We start from the raw sequence: 16,955 nt of genomic DNA, 5'->3' as shown, positions 1-16,955 counted from the left end.
CACTGAGAACAAACTGAGGGTTGATAGGGGGTGGGAGGGAGGGGAGGGTGGGTGATGGGCATTGAGGAGGGCACCTTTTGGGATGAGCACTGGGTGTTGTATGGAAACCAATTTGACAATAAACTTCATATATTGAAGAAAAATAAAAAAAACACTGATGTTCCAGAGCTGTGAGCAGATAAGGAGCTATTGTGTTCATAAGTGAAATTTTTAAATTTTATGTACTCCTCCCATAAATTATCCTTAAATCTTTGGTGCCTATCAATACTTGTCTTCTAGGAAGGTAACAGATGAAATTAAGTAGAAAATAAACATTAAAGGGAAAACTCATGTAGCTGATCATATGTCATTCAAGAGGCTTATTTTTTTGTTTTGCTTTTTTTTTTTTTGGCGTCCTGAGTATGTATGCCGCTGGCTATACCTATACTGCAAATGAGTAACTTAATGACTGTCAGCTAGAAAAGTATTCTTGTCATCATAATGGAACTAAATAAATAGATCAACATTTATTTGATGTAATAAATAATAAAAAAATAAATAGATCAACAATAAATAGATCACTAAATAAATAGTGGCAACATTTAGAAGCCAAGCTCTGGGATGGAGTACTAGTTCCCCCATTACTCTGGACAAAACCCTACTCATAAGCCTCCGTTTCTTCCTCTGCAAAATGGAGATAAATGTACCTATACCTCATACAGGGTTGAGTGTGCATTAAGTGAGATAATGCTGTGACTGGCTAGTAACTAGTGCACAGCAAGCACTCAATAAATGACACCTGTTGACACCACCATCGTCATTACTGTGCCACATGATGTTCCCCAGAGCATACCTTGACATAGCACCCCACCACCAAATCTCAGAACAACGGACAAAGTGCAACAATCTGCTGATTGGTTTGACCAGTTTGCTTCTCAGATTCTTCTTTCATAACTGGGTCAGGCAAAGTGAGCATCCTATTTATGGCAATCTAAAAATTTTCTAGTTTTTAAACAGTGATTATTTACCACCTACTAAACTATAATACTTAACACACTAATTACTACTGTTCAATTTTTGACTAATAGATATTCTTTGGCAAATATTATCAAAAGAAAGGATTATCTGAAGAAATTAAAGAAGATGAACTGAAATAAATGTTTGGATGGTAAAGTAAAGAAAAACCTACCATTTTCAATTTTGCTTTTTGGATGTGGTCCACTAAATGCTAAAAATTTTCCTGGAACAATCCAGTTGAAGTCACCATTTTCAACTCGCTGGCAGAATTTTGTGAGAAAAGAGAAGAAAAATATTTTATAATTCTTATACAACTTAGGAAACCCTTACAAACAAAACTGGTTTTTACTCTGTTAGTACTATTGGACGTACATGAAGACAAAGTAATATAGCTTAAAATAAAAACATGCATCTGATTCTCAAAATCATATTTCAATACACTTCAGAAAAAGTTTTCTGTAGACTGTATGAAAAGTTAGGAAAACTTTATTTAAAGTGGGGGTACTTTGCTTAAAATAATTTTGTGTCCTGGCTACTCTGCAATGACATGAGATGAAAACAAATATTACTTGTCCCTGCAATAAATAAAAGGGCAAGAAGATAAAGGACAGAAAATATAAGCACTTTCTATGAACATGGTAAACATATTTTAAAGAATGAAAAAAAAATTATAAATATCAGGGTCATAGTATAGTGAACACACTTCCATTTTTTTTTTTTTTTTTTCTGTTTTTATAGGTGGCTACTGTTGTCAGGGCTGATTTTTAGACTGGGAAACAGAAGGAGACAAGAGTGAGAACAGAGGATCATTAAACCCTCAAGGTATACCACAAACTCAAGTCAGCCAAGGTCTATGGCAGGAGTGGCAAACCCAAACAGCGACACGGGTCTGACAAGAGACATAAATAAAGGCAGGTGCGGGGCGCCTGGGTGGCTCAGTCGGTTAAGCAGCCGAATTCGGCTCAGGTCATGACCTCGCGGTCTGTGAGTTCGAGCCCCGCGTCGGGCTCTGGGCTGACAGCTCAGAGCCTGGAGCCTGTTTCAGATTCTGTGTCTCCCTCTCTCTGACCCTCCCCCGTTCATGCTCTGTCTCTCTCTGTCTCAAAAATAAATAAACGTTAACAAAAAATTAAAAAAAAAAAAAAAAAAGGCAGGTGCTCCTCAGCTCTGGCTAATTTAGTCACCTTGCAGGAAAGGCTAACTGAATGTGGCTGATTTTCTGAATTCATTTTCAGGTGAAATCTCTCTGTATGTAATATTGACTATTTTAAGTTTTTAAATATTATGAAACTAAATAAAACACACCTGCGGGTCGACTTTGATCATCAGTTGTCAACCTCTGGTCTACACTCTCTAAAAGATCCTCAGAAAAGGCCTGAAGACCAGCATCCTCCCACTGCTCCATTATCTCCTCCACTGTCTTACCTTCCCAACATGCCTCTAAACCCATGGAACACTGGGGCAGGGCTGAGGGTACCCAACATTTTGCAGGGAATTAGGACATATCTGTGCAATGCATCATAAAATACATGTGTCGCTTCTCTCCACGTAAGCATTCTTTAGCCCACCTGCAAACCGCCCCCCCCACCCACCCACCCACCAGGCCCACCTTCTCCTCCCCATCTCCACCCTCAGGGCTCTCTAGCACTGCACAGATACCTCCCCAGGCTGGGAAGGAAGGCAGTTCTCTTTACTGGGCCAAGAGTATCCATTAAAAAAGCTCTCTCCTCCACCACTACATGGCAAAGACCTCAATGGTAAGAATATTTATCAAATACAGTCTACACTCTACCACAGGAGCTCTTAAGTATTTGTTAAATTAATTGGGAGTAATGCTATCAAGGAAACGGAACCTCTACTTTATTTATACTACCATTATCATTTCCCATTTTCATGAAAATCAAAATTTAGCTGTACAATTTCTATGTTTCAAACGAGATGTTTCTTTCTAGTTAGCAAAAGTTACAAAAATGAAACTTTTCATGACACTATAAACGTCTGAATTGTGTTCATCTAACTGTAATAAATATGATATCCCCATAATGCCAGAAATAAAATCTTAGGAATACTGTGAGTGCTATCACATGCCAAGTTATATCTCAGGTATAACTATGTATTTATAACAATTTGAATAAAGAATCTAATATATAGCTCTATGATAATTAAACTTTTTCTTGTTTAAATAAAGCAGTCTCTAATGTTCCAATATCCCTCTTAAATAATTAATAAACTTAAAACATTACTTAAAAATTCAAAAATAAAAGTCTGCTCTAATCATCAAAAGGCTAAACGCAATTCTTTATGAACAGTAAAAGAAAACAGGTTTCTGTGTTCACTATTTCTGTATCCTTGACCACTAGGTAAGCCTAGATAAATATATTGTGTTATGTCTGTTAATTTGGATTACAGACATCCATTTGGTTAAACAGTAACCTTTTATAATCAATCATATGGAGAAAGGCAATGGACTCACTAAGATACATTCACTCACAAAACCAAAAGAATACGTTTGCAAATCTGCCTACCCAAAAAGATAAACATTAGGTAATACTAGACTATATTCAGTAGCCTGGATAAGGCTGATGGAGTAAACGAAATTTGGGTCTCAGATCCAAATCTGAAAAAAAGTTAATAAGGAAGTTACAGCTTTTAACTGACTAATGTAACATAAGCTTACTTTGGTAAGGTTCCCAAATTAATATTTGTGCCTTCTATCACAGTGAATGATACAAATGTCAATATTTATCAATAATAAAATATTTAAGATGACACAAATTGGTTTTCTAATTAAATACACACACACACACACACACACACACACACACACTTCAAAGAAATCTAAATCAGACAGGAACTTAAGGTACTTTCCAACCCTACCACATTTTATAAACAAACATCTCAGCAAGGGCGAGGCAAGAGGATGGTTTTACCGCTTACATTCCAAAGCCTACTGCCTACCAAGTACTACTTAGGAAAACCACACATTCTTCACTATAATAAAATTTAAAAAAAAAACAAAAAAACTGAATTCCTGAAACTGATACATTTAAATGTTAATATTCACTTTACTACAGGAGTCTTTAGTCTACAAAAGATTCGCCAGGTTTCTTTGAAATAGTTAACTGTGCTGGTGCATTTAAAATATCATCTGAGGGGCTCCTGCGTGGCTCAGCTGGTTAAGCATCTGACCCTTGATCTCTGCTCAGGCCTTGATCTCAGGGGTGTGAGCACAAGCCCTGCCCAGTGTGGAGCCTACTTTAAATAAATAAAAAAATAAATGTATGTTTGGAAAACAAAGAACTCAAAGTTGCTTACAAAAAAGTAAATAGCAGTATTAAAACTGAAAAAATAAAAAAATTAAAAGTAACTGACTTGAAAACATAAATTTTTACATCTAAGAAATACATCCATGCCAGTAAGGCATACCTCTGTTGTCCTGGTCACAAAATATATTTTTCAGTCCAAATGCTGAAAATCAATTGGCCTTACACCACTGTAATAGACAGTAAAATAGAAAAGACAGACCTTGAGCTTAACAAGTACAGGATTGATCCCCTTTATCAACAGATAGGTTTCCTAAGACAACATGGACAAACTGTTTTTAAGCACATTTCAACATTCATTAAAACATTTGCTGAGCCTTTATTATACATTAATGACTATCACTCAGTGTCACACATAAAATAATAAAAAGTATCTTCTCTGTGATCTTAAGGAGTCTGAAAGCAAGTGGGAGTGACCAATAACAGTAATAATAATAGATGCAAATACATATTTACCACCAACTCTGTACTAGGCACTGCTCATTCAGTCCTTACAGAAATCCTATGAGGTGGGCACTACTCTAGTCTCTATTTTACCCATTGCTACAGACTGAATGTGTGTGTCCCCTCAAAATTCACACATCAAAACCTAATCCACAATATGATGGTATGTGGAGGTGGGGTCTTTGGGAGGCGGTTAGGTCATAAGGATGGAGCCCTCATGAATGGGACAAGCATCCTTACAAAAAAGACCCCAGAGAGCTCCCTTACCCCTTCTACCATGTGAGGACCCAAGGAGAACACGACCACAGAAGAAGGCCACCAGACACCAAACGTGCTGGTGCCTTGATCTGGGATCTTCCAGCCTCCAGAACTGTGAGAATGTTTGTTGTTTAAGCCACACAGTCTATGGTATTTTTGTTACAGCAGCCCAAACTAAGACACCCATTTAAAAAAATAAAAAGAGTTGCATTAAACTTTGAAACGTGGGGCGCCTGCGTGGCTCAGTCAGTTGAGTGTCCAACTTTGGCTCAGGTCATGATCTCATGTCTGTGGGTTTGAGCCCCACATCAGGCTCTGTGCTAACAGCTCAGAGCCTAGAGCCTGCTTCAGATTCTCTGTCTCTCTCTCTCTGCCCCTTCCCTGCTCACTCTGTCTTTCTATCTCTCAAAAATAAACATTAAAAAAAAGTACTATAATAGAAGTATGTAAGAGGTTTAACAGTGGCACAAGACTGTTTGAAAAATCAAAAAGAGGGGCACCTGGGTGGCTCAGTCGGTTAAGCGTCTGACTTCGGCTCAGGTCACGATCTCGCGGTCCGTGAGTTCGAGCCCCACGTCGGGCTCTGGGCTGATGGCTCAGAGACTGGAGCCTGCTTCCGATTCTGTGTCTCCCTCTCTTTCTGCCCCTCCCCCATTCATGCTATGTCTCTCTCTGTCTCAAAAATAAATAAAATGTTAAAAAAAATTTAAAAAAAATCAAAAAGAACTAAAAAGTCTCTTTTTATTCATTAAAAAGCACCTTCCTTGGGGCGCCTGGGTGGCTCATTCGGTTGAGCATCCGACTTCAGCTCAGGTCATGATCTCACAGTTTGTGGGTTCAAGTCCCGCATCAGGCTCTGTGCTGACAGCTTGCTCGGAGCCTGCAGCCTGCTTCAGATTCTGTGTCTCCTTCTCTCTCTCTGCCCCTCCCCCGCTAATGCTCTATCTCTCTCTGTCTCTCAAAAATAAATAAATGTTAAAAAATTTTTAATAAAAGCAACTTCCTTATATTTTCCTACTTCTAAAACAATAAAATAGTGTTGATGGTATAGTTGTATTACATAAACACAAATATGCTGCAATGATTGGTACTTTATGTGCTTAAAGCAAAGCAAATATTTGAGTTATTTGGTTTAAATTAAAATGGCATGCCATCTGGCATCTTAAATAATCAAACTCTAGATTATTAATTTAGATTTGCTGTTGAGAGACAGTGTGGTGGAGGGAAAGAGGAGGGCCCCATGTGGATGACTGTTTCACCTCTGCTAGCTCCAGCTGGGGTGGGGAGACACTGATGGTAGAAAACACTTGGGGGAGGGGCTGGGTGGCTCAGTGGGTTGAGCATCTGATTCTTGATTTCAGCTCAGATCATGATCTCACAGTTCTCGAGGTCGAACCCTGCATCAGGCTCTGCACTGAGAGCATGGAACCTACTTGGGATTCTCTCTCTCCCTCTCTCTGCCCCTCCCCTGCTCACTCTCTCCCTCTTTCTCAAAATAAATAAATAAACTAGGAAAAAAAAAAAAAAAACGCTTAGGGGACTGCTCCAGCAGCTCAAACCAATGACGCCTCTGCTGATGCAGCCACAGGGAGCACAAACCCAGTGTAAGTTTGCAGGTGCCCTCCAGTGCTCAAGACATGATTATTTGAGGCCACCAGCACATACACGATGGTTGAAAACTGGAAACAGGTGCCCTCACCCATGAAGAGTGTGTTCAACCACAAACCAGAACCCTAGAGAGCAGCAGCATTTCAGGTGGATAAAGGAAGAGAAAGTACTTGCAAAGGAGACTGAGAAGGATGGCCAGAGACTCAAGGAAGAGAAAAGCAAGAGATGGATCCTTACAAGTTAGGGAAGGAAAGTGAGTATCCAGAATTAGAGAGTGGCCACAGGATAAATTAAGTAGGAAGAAGACCAAACACAACCATCTGGTTTTGCTAACTTTTGTATTAGCAAGGACAGGTCCAGCAGACTCACAAAAGTAAAGACCAGACCATAATCAACCAATGACTGAATAATAACAGAGTCAAGACTGCTGTCTTAAGAAGCTTGGAGGTAAAAGAAAGGATAGAAACCAAACAGCAATTAAAGAGGAAGGAAAAAACCATGGGAAATTTCTTAGGACAAGGTAGACCTCAAAACATTTTATAGAGTCAACCAACATGACCTTTGAGCCAGCAATAGGTGTAATGGATTAACAGATGTGGAAACACTGGGTGCCTCCACATTTGCAGGTGCAGTGTCCAGGAAGGAATTTTGCTTCCTTGAACTTGTAGCCTTTGAGTGGTATACTCAATACTACAAGATAGCCCCAGGGAAATGCTTCTAATAGTTCTTTGAGTAGTCAAATCACTGTGGGAGGCATACCTCCACCGTTCCTCCAGGTGGTCAGGACATGCTCACATACCTGCATTCTGGAGCTTGCTTGACCCCAGTCCTATGGCAGGAATTCACAATTACAAGGGCAGAAATTCACATTTTTCCAATTCCATAATCCATGAACAAGAGGGCAGACCAAGCAAGCAGCACCGAGATTACATTCTAGTTTGCTCTACAAACTCTAACCCAAAGCAGTCTTGAAACATCATACCTTAGGTGTTCAACAGCATTGAGTCCTGCTGTTGACCTGAGGTGACACACTGAGCAAAGGAAAACCCAACGAATGTTACCAGTTCTCAAGGTACATACAAAAAAGCATCCTCAGGAGTCTACACCACCTGGTCAGTTTGACAATTTACTTATTAACAGCAATGAAGGATGACAAAGTCAACCTGGAGACAGTCTCTGCTCATACATTAAACTAAACTGATGTACATGGACTCCCTGCTTGAAGATTATAATCCCTAGCAATCCTGTGTTACAAATAACTGGTTAAAAAAAAAATCTCACTATCAGAACACAGACTGGCTGGTAATGAAAGAATGAAACATCATTTACTGATGCTGTCTACCATAGTTAATACCTTTTTCTCTTGGAGTTTACTACAAAATCAGAATGAATTCTTAATTAACAAATCTTGGTCACTTTCATTAGAAAGTAGTTATTTTTAGCAAATTATATAAAATATTTTGAAATACGCTACACTCCTGTTTTTAGTATGCATTCGGTCATGTCTTTATTCTTTCATTTTACAAACATTCAATGACTGCCCACTATGAGCATACTATGCTACTGGTTACTTACTCAGACAAAGATGAGTAAGACTCGGTTCCTGACCTCAAGTAGCCAGAGTGCAGGGAAGACACAGATGTGTAAATAGAGCATCAAGCAACACTGTGTGAGAAGAGCTCCCACAGAGCTAAGAATAACTTAGACACATGCACATAAATATGGTGGGCAGGAAAGAAGGGATCACAGGCAGGAGGGGGGAACAAGAGCATGCCGGAAGGCACAAAAGCATGCAGCTGCAAAGCCCATGAAGGACTTAACATAAGAGACTGATATAATCAGACACAATTTCTAAAACATATACTCCGATAGTAATATGAACACTTGATGGAAGAGGCCCAAGAGTCAACAAAGACCCTTGGGGCACCTGGGTGGCTCAGTCAGTTGAGCATCTGACTCTTGATTTCAGCTCAGGTCATGATCTTACAGTTGTGGGATAGAGTCCCACATTAAGCCCCACATCAGGCTCCATGCACAGCATGGAGCCTGCTTAAGATTCTCTCCTTCTGCCTCTCTCCCCTGCTGTGCTCTCTCTCTCTCTCTCTAAAATAAAATTGAAAAAGAAAGAAAGAAAGAAAGAAAGAAAGAAAGAGAAGGAAGGAAGGAAGGAAGGAAGGAAGGAAGGAAGGAAGGAAGGAAGGGAAAGAGAAAAGGAAGGAAGGAAAGACCCATTCCCAGACATGTAGAATTGACCAATGCTTCCATATAAACAGTTCCCACATGGGCTACATTATAATGTGGCTAAGATAATGTGAAATCACCTTCTAGAATAGCAATGCTCTTTTACCTAAAGAATACCCTGTAGGTGAAAATAGCAATAAAAATGACTTATTGCTAGAAAAATCACTAGAATATCTCAGGAGCAAAATTTTCCACATTCAGCCTGTCATGAATGAATGAGAAATTCTGTGTAGACAACTGATCTGCTCAGCAAGAAAATGGGGCTTGTGGTGAAGGTCAAACATGATAAATTCACAGAACGAGGCAGAGGGATATATAGATTCTAAGATAGCAGATGGTAAGAATAAAGGTTCTCACCCCATACATGAAGAGATGAAATTACAGGTAACCTCTTGAGAAAGAAAAAAAAAAAGACTGGACCCAGCAAATATACTGAGCAAATAGAAGGTATTTAATAAGTGTTCAATAAACAAACTGAAAAGTAATCAACTGAAGGCCACAAAGAATGTAATGCAGCTTCTTGACCCCCATATAACAAAAGTTTATCTGTACACCGTTATTTCTGTAGAACAAAGCTTTCCAACAAAATGTAGATCCCTGGGCAGAGATGGGGACAGCCAGAGTCCCCTAGGCCAGTCATCAACAGCTATGAGCTATGACCACAGGGTGCTGAGCAAATATTATTTTCCATGTGTACCTTGAGGAGAGGAACAAAAGGAGGCCCTACTCAGTGACTCCACACAGGCAGTAACCAGTCTTTCTGTCACCAGGTCTGCAGTAGCCAAGCATGGCTCTAACCACATCCATCAAGTAACCACTGTTAACGTGGTCCAGGTTTGTCAGCATGGAAAAGCAAAGGGCCAAGTCCATAATTCCAGGACATGTCCTCATACTGACAATACTGCTTCAGTGAAAGCATTTTTTTTTCTCAAAAAAAAGAATGATTTATGGGAGGGGGGAGATAAAAAGATAGTGGAAGATATAAAACAGCTCAGAGAAAGGAGTCAAAGTGATTTCGTAGTTTTTTGAAGTAGGCTTTACATAAACTTTAAGCTCCATCTAATCCCCAAAAAGGTATTTACGGCAATTCCTAGGGATTGCGTGGGCCAAATTCGGGATGGGGTAATGAACATAAGCCACAGCGGTGAGGCATATCCACGTGCTGCCACTGAAGCTTGTTTCCTTGCACTTCTCTCCTCCTCCCGTCTCCCCAGGACAGGGTGCTGCTGAGTTGTCTGTGTGTGGCCAACATAGACACATCATCAAAAAGGACAAGCCTTCTGGTAAACAGGAGAAAGCCCCTCGGAGACAACCAAACCACAAACTAAAGACACAACTTCAAATTCTCTTTGATAAATAACAACTGCTTAAAAGCAGCACCATTAATGATTAGTGGCGTGTAGGCAAGGCCTTATTTACCCAAGAAAGAATGTTAAAAAGATTGACCGAAGGGGCGCCTGGGTGGCTCAGTTGGTTGGGTGTCTGACTTTGGCTCAGGTCATGATCTCACGGTTTGTGGGTTCGAGCCCTGAGTTGGGCTCTGTGCTGACAGCTCAGAGCCTGGAGCTTGCTTCAGATTCTATGTCTCCCTCTCTCTCTGCCCCCACCCCACTCATGCTCTGTCTCTCTCCCTCTCTCAAAAATAAATAAACGTTTAAAAAAATTTAAAAAAAAAAAAAAAGGTTGACTGAAGGCAGACTCAGTGGATGGATGCTGTTATTTCTAGGTCTCCCAAGCAGGACATCATGAGCAGTAACAGTATAGAGGTATGGCCAGGGTACAGCTCCTCACGTCTGCTTAGGTGCATAATTTGAATACTCAAGCTCTTTCATCTTCATTGTTGTTTGCCAGGGCAAAAGGTCTATTTCCATTTTTCAAGTGACCTGATTAATGGCTAGGTTTCGAAAGAGTGGCTGCTTTCTTAGTTTTGCGAAAACCCGAAAAGAAATCTGTTGGGAAAGTATGAATGTTTTGACACTGGTTCTTAGTAGAAGCTTTTGGGCCACATTCTCACAGTTACTTCAGGGGATCTTGGTGGCCGAGCTGCCAGAATTACATCTGTTTGATCAGTGCAGATGTGAAAAATGCACAGGCAACAGCTTGGCAAGACCTGAGAGGCCACATGTCGGAAGATACTTTTGGTCATCAATTATTAATGGGCCATTTTGCAAGTCACATAAAAATAAAGCAAGAGCCTGAGATATCTTACCCCAAGCCTTCTAAATATGACAGGACCTTAACTCTTAGGTGAACAATTAGATTACCTGAAGCAAGAAGACATAACCTGTTCTGCTTATCCAAGGCTTCACGTCATTCCGAAGGACCCCGACTTTCATGGGCAAGCCTGTCCTTGTGGAATCTGCCCTCTCGCGGGGGCGCCTGAGTGGTTCAGTCGGTTAAGCGTCCGACTTCAGCTCAGGTCATGATCTCACGGTTTGTGGGTTAGAACCCTGCATCGGGCTCTGTGCTGACAGCTCAGAGCCTGGAGCCTGGAGCCTGCTTTGGATTCTGTGTCTCCCTCTCTCTCTGCCCCTCCCCTGCTTGTACTCTGTTTCTCTCTCTCTCTCAAAAATAAATAAACAAAAAATAAATAAAAAGAATCTGTCCTCTCACTACACATGGCTACTGAGCCCTTGAAATGTGACTAGTCCAAACTGAGATATGCCATGGAGCAAACTACACACCGAGTTTTGAAGGCTTAGTCTCAAAAATACAAACGTTAAAATACATCATCAATGATTTTTATATTGATTACACGTTGAAATGATATTTTGGGTAAATTGCATTAAATAAAATATATTTAAACTAATTTCATAATTGTTTTTTTCTAAATGTGGCTACTAGAATGTTTAAAATATATATAAATACTTTTCATTATATTTCTATTGGACAGCACTGCTCTAGACCCATGAATTGCTGGAAAGATGGATATAACCTTTTGCAGAATGAGCAAACGTTTATCTATAGACCTTATAAAACAAGTATTTCTCATATTCTGCTGACCTTGTCATTAACAACATTTTTTTAATATGAAATTTATTGTCAAATTGGTTTCCATACAACAGCCAGTGCACATCCCAATGCCCTCCTCAATGCCCATCACCCACCCTCCCTCCTTCCCACCCCCATCAACCCTCAGTTTGTTCTCAGTTTTTAAGAGTCTCTTATGGTTTGGCTCCCTCCCTCTCTAACCTTTTTTTCCCCTCCCCAATGGTCTTCTGTTAAGTTTCTCAGGATCCACATAAGAGTGAAAACATACGGTATCTGTCTTTCTCTGTATGACTTACTTCACTTAGCATAACACTCTCCAGTTTCATCCACATTGCTACAAAAGGCCATATTTCATTCTTTCTCATTGCCACATAGTATTCCATTATGTATATAAACCACAATTTCCTTATCCATTCATCAGTTGATGGACATTTAGGCTCTTTCCATAATTTGGCTATTAACAACCTTTTTAAGTAGAGTTCTTATCATAAATATCACACATAGAGACGCAGTCTCATTAATTTAGGCTCTTTCTTGAGCCAATTTATATATGAAATGTAGTACAGTCAAGTAGTGCCTTTGAGGGGCACCTGGGTGGCTCAGTGGGTTAAGCCTCCAACTCTTGATTTCATCTCAGGTCAGGATCTCAGGGTTCGTGAGATTGAGCCCCATGTAAGGCGCTGTGCTGACAGCACAGAGCCTGCCTGAGATTCTCTCTCTCCCTCTCTCTCTGCCCCTCCCTGACTTGTGCTCATGCTCTCTCTCTCTCTCTCAAAATAAATAAACATTTTTTTAAAGTGTCTTTGAAAAGCTTCATCCTGACATCCCCCAATAATCTAAGATTTACATTCTCCTAATTTGCCATCAATGATAAAATTTTACTTTGAAAACCACAATGTCCCTTCAAAACTAAGCGGACAGAGCTAGAGGGTATTATACTAAGCAAAATAAGGCAGTCAGAGAAAGACAAATATATGATTTCACTCATGTGGAAAACAGATTAACATAAGGGAAGGGAAGCAAAAATAATATAAAGACAAGGAGGGGGACAAAACATAAGAGACTCTTAAATACAGAGAACAAACTGAGGGTTGCTGGAGGGGTTGTGGGTAGGGGGATGGGCTAAATGGCTAAGGGGCATTAGGGAGGACACTTGTTGGGATGAGCACTGGGTGTTATATATAGGGGATGAATCACTGGAATCTACTCCTGAAATCATTATTGCACTATATGCTAACTACCTTGGATATGGATATAAATATAAATATAAATATAAATATAAATATAAATATAAATATATAAATAAGAAAACCACAATATCTTCATTGCAATACCAACTTTGCTGGGGCAAATGGAATATGTGAATCTAGCTATCCCCCACGTTCAGCAAATGTCCAGAGTCACTAAAGCAGGTGGGAGAACAGTGAGAGAAATTATGACAAGAAAGGATTAGGCCCACAGATTGTCAAAAAGAGAGTTCCTTTATTTATTCAGTAAGCAGCATTTATGAAATGCTCACTCCCTGAAAATCATGCTTCTATTTGTGATTTTCTTTTCCTAGGCTTAATGATAGAATGGACATATCATTCTCAAAAACGGAAGTAATTTGACATTTTCTGTCAAATGTTCACCAACTGCCATCTGTCTCTCATTACCTGAGTTTTGTTGTTATTGTTGTTGTTTATTCAGGTGAGGATATGACCACATTCTTAACAGATTTTTTTGGTTGGCTGGTTGGTTGGTTGGTTGGTTGGTTGGTTTGCAAGAATGAAACTGTACTGTTTCAGGTTTTTCAACAGCTTTCCAACTACTTCTCAACATCAACATTAAAGTTTACAAAAAAAAAGATGAAGGAATAAGTAAAGTGTCAACTAGTTTTCTCTCTTTATTGTGCTATTTGTTCCTTCCTCTCCCTCTTGAATCCCCACCCCAATACCTTCTTTTAATGGAAATGGCTTTTGTTTTCTGCCATAGAATGTTCTCCATGCTCATATACATGGAACATGAAACTTAACAAATTTGGAAGTCCACTTTAAGAATATAAAATTATGGGGGAGCCTGGGTGGCTCAGTCGGTTAAACATCCAACTTCGGCTCAGGTCATGATCTCAAGGTCCATGGTTCGAGCCCCGCATCGGGCTCTGTGCTGACAGCACAGAGCCTGGAAGCTGCTTTGGATTTTGTGTCTCCCTCTCTCTCTGCCCCCCCACCCCACTCATGCTCTGTCTCTCTCGAAAAAAAAAAAATTAAAAAAATTAAATATATATATATACACACACACATATATATATAATTATGAATATAAAATTAGGTATAGGACCTTTCTTTTTTTTAAGTAGGCTCCATACCAATGTGGGGCTTGAACTCATGACCCTGAGATTAAGAGTCACATGCTCTATCAACTGAGCCAGCCAGGCACCCCTTAAAATTAGGTATAGGACCTTAAAAGGTGCCCATGCAAGTGGGGGGGGGTCTCTAAAATTTAAGCTTTGTTAGCTTCATAGGAAATAGCTCTGCTCATATAATACAGACATGATATATGTATATGCAGGGTTTGAGGGGCAGATTCTTTGGTCACTACTAAAATGCCATGATAACAATGCTTTTGTGGTTAAAAAAAAATACTTAAGGATTTTAATAAAGTGCACTAAACTTATTAATAAATTTAGCACTATTTATTGATTTGAGGAGAAGTAGCAGCTTTATGATGTTAAAACTTTCTATCCAAGAACTCAGTATAAATTTTTCCCCTTAGTCATGTCCCAAAGAATTTGCAATCCAATAAGAAAAAATAAAAGTTTGTACACAAATAGCCACGATACAGGAAAAGTGGAAAGTACAAATTGTAACATGTGAAACTGAAGAGAGAAAATACTCAAGAGAGTAAGAACTGATCTGTGTAGATCTGGCACGCATGAAATGGAGGAGGGGAACCGTTAAAGGAGATGGGCACCTGGCAGAAAGGAAGCTCGGCCAGGGCACAGGGACACTCAAGAAGCAGTAAATACGCAGCTCGGTGGGGCTGGCATGCAGAGGGCACACAGTGAGCAAAGTGAGACAAGGAGAGCAAGAGGGCTGGAGCCCATCCATGCTAAGAATGCCAAGACAGAGGACTCTATCCTCAATTCTGCAGGGCAGTGCAGTTTGGGGCCAAGACAGGCCAAGACGAGAGCTCTGTTTTAAGATCAGTCAGTCAAGCGGGTGCGAGACCAATAGGAGAAGGGCCAGGGCTCATTAGAGTGGTTACCATAGTCTACGACAGAGGGTGTGAGACCTGCGCCAGAGTGAAAGAAGTAGAACAGAAAGGACCGGAAAGATGAAACATACCACAGGGCACCAGCAATGAGAATGCAACTACTGGTTAGATCAGGGAGGGAAAGAGAAGTGTTTCTGTTCTTATGCCTGAGTGAAAAGCAGGATGGTGGTGCCATTAATACAGATGAATGAAGTGGAAGACCATGTTTGAATGAAAGACAGTCAATTTCTTTTCACATATGTTATATGTGAAGTTTAACATGTAAGCAGGCTATCCAAACAGACATCCTGAACTAGAGCCCAAAGTGGGAGGGCTGTCCTCTCTTGCTAAGGAGGGGGACACATTTCACAACTCCTCTGGAGGACCCCAACAGAAGAGCTCCCTTTCATAGAATGTTGAGCCTACTCACATTCTACAGGCTTCTCATCTTCCAGAGAAACTAACTGCTTCTAGACTCTTCCTCCTCCTACTCAGAAAGTGCTCTCCTTCAACATCTTAGAGCACAGCCTAGCTGGGACAGCCCTTGACTAAACTCTGCATCGTTGAGCAGGCAAGACATTATTCAAAAGCTTTGTGATGCCACAGGAAAAAAAATTCACCCAACCCATAGAACTAGGTAAATTCAGCCATATTTCAAAATAAAATTTATGCAGCAGAAACCAATACAAGGCCAAAGTCCAATTTTGTTTTAAACAGAACCTGAATTTTTAAAATAACGGTAACTCAGTTTCACTACCAAACTACACTTTGAAATTATTTTTTCTTATAAACTAAATGTGCAAAGTGATTACTAATAGAGGTTTGATACGAGAATATTATAGATACGACATTTTCCCAAACTAAAATTTGGGTGACTGCTGGTTCAAAGGTAATAGCCAAAGCTGAAAGGACAAAACTGACAGCTATGGAAAACGCCAGAATGCGTTTATTTTAGCAGTCACTAAATTTGCAATACTTGAGTGTTGGGGGGTGGTGGGTACAGGGGATTTTAATTAACATGAAATTATATCTTGCAAAACATTAAAATGTACAAACCTCGTAATGTTCATATTCATCCACATCAAATGTCTCAAAGTCAAAAAATCCATGTTGTAATCCCTAAAAGCAGAACTTGAATTAGTTTTTCCACACCAAATTGATAACTTTTAGCCATTCCTACTCACAAATGACCCTCACTAACCTGAAGGAAAAAGCTTGAAACCTTTCATTTATAACACCTATCTAGAAATCATCTAATATTAGTAATTTTGCTTTGAGACTTTCTTACAAGTGGGACTGAACACTTAGAAAAACATGAAAATATGTCCTGCAAAACAGATCTAGAGTCCTAATTTACATTGTTTTGTGTGTAAATAAATTAATTATGTATATAGGGGTGCCTGGGTGGCTCAGTCGGTTAAGCGTCTGACTTCGGCTCAGGTCATGATCTCACAGTTTGTGAGTTCGAGCCCCAAGTCAGGCTCTGTGCTAACAGCTCAGAGCCCGGAGCCTGCTTCGGATTCTGTGTCCCGCCTCTCTCTTTGCCCCTCCCTCACTTGTGCTCTGTCTCTCTCTGTCTCTCAAAAATAAGTAAATGTAGAAAAAAAATTTTTTTAATAAATTAATTAATTATGTCTATAAAATGGAGCATACTAGCAAATATATAGTTAAAACCCATTTGGGAATGACGCAATTAATTCATATCAAACCATGACAGAATACCTAACAGTGATTAACTTTTCATATAGGAGAAGAAAAATCAAATTTGTAGGTGCTTTTATTTTCCTTTCAGCATTAATGAGATACTTAGCAAAAAGGGCATTTTTACTCAATAGGCCCTTATTTGTCCCTGCTTTGAGA

General features: G+C 39.8%; 1 protein-coding gene across 5 annotated transcripts in view; it reads right to left on the bottom strand.

The window, feature by feature from the left end:
* CDC14A (cell division cycle 14A) overlaps positions 1-16,955 on the bottom strand; it is a 183,787-nt gene that overhangs the window by 82,684 nt on the left and 84,148 nt on the right. For all 5 annotated transcript variants that reach the window (XM_042998004.1, XM_042998001.1, XM_042998003.1 and 2 more), the window contains 2 exons: positions 16,152-16,214; positions 1,169-1,256 (listed from right to left, as the gene is read on the bottom strand). In XM_042998004.1, the coding sequence (XP_042853938.1) occupies positions 1,169-1,256; positions 16,152-16,214 (151 nt within the window). The remainder of the gene's footprint in view (positions 1-1,168; positions 1,257-16,151; positions 16,215-16,955) is intronic.

The sequence above is a fragment of the Panthera tigris genome, chromosome C1 (genome assembly GCF_018350195.1).
Source record: "Panthera tigris isolate Pti1 chromosome C1, P.tigris_Pti1_mat1.1, whole genome shotgun sequence".
Classification (NCBI taxonomy): Eukaryota; Metazoa; Chordata; class Mammalia; order Carnivora; family Felidae; genus Panthera; species Panthera tigris.
The sequence above is the reverse complement of the archived record's forward strand: the minus strand, read 5'-3'. Positions and strand labels throughout refer to the sequence as shown.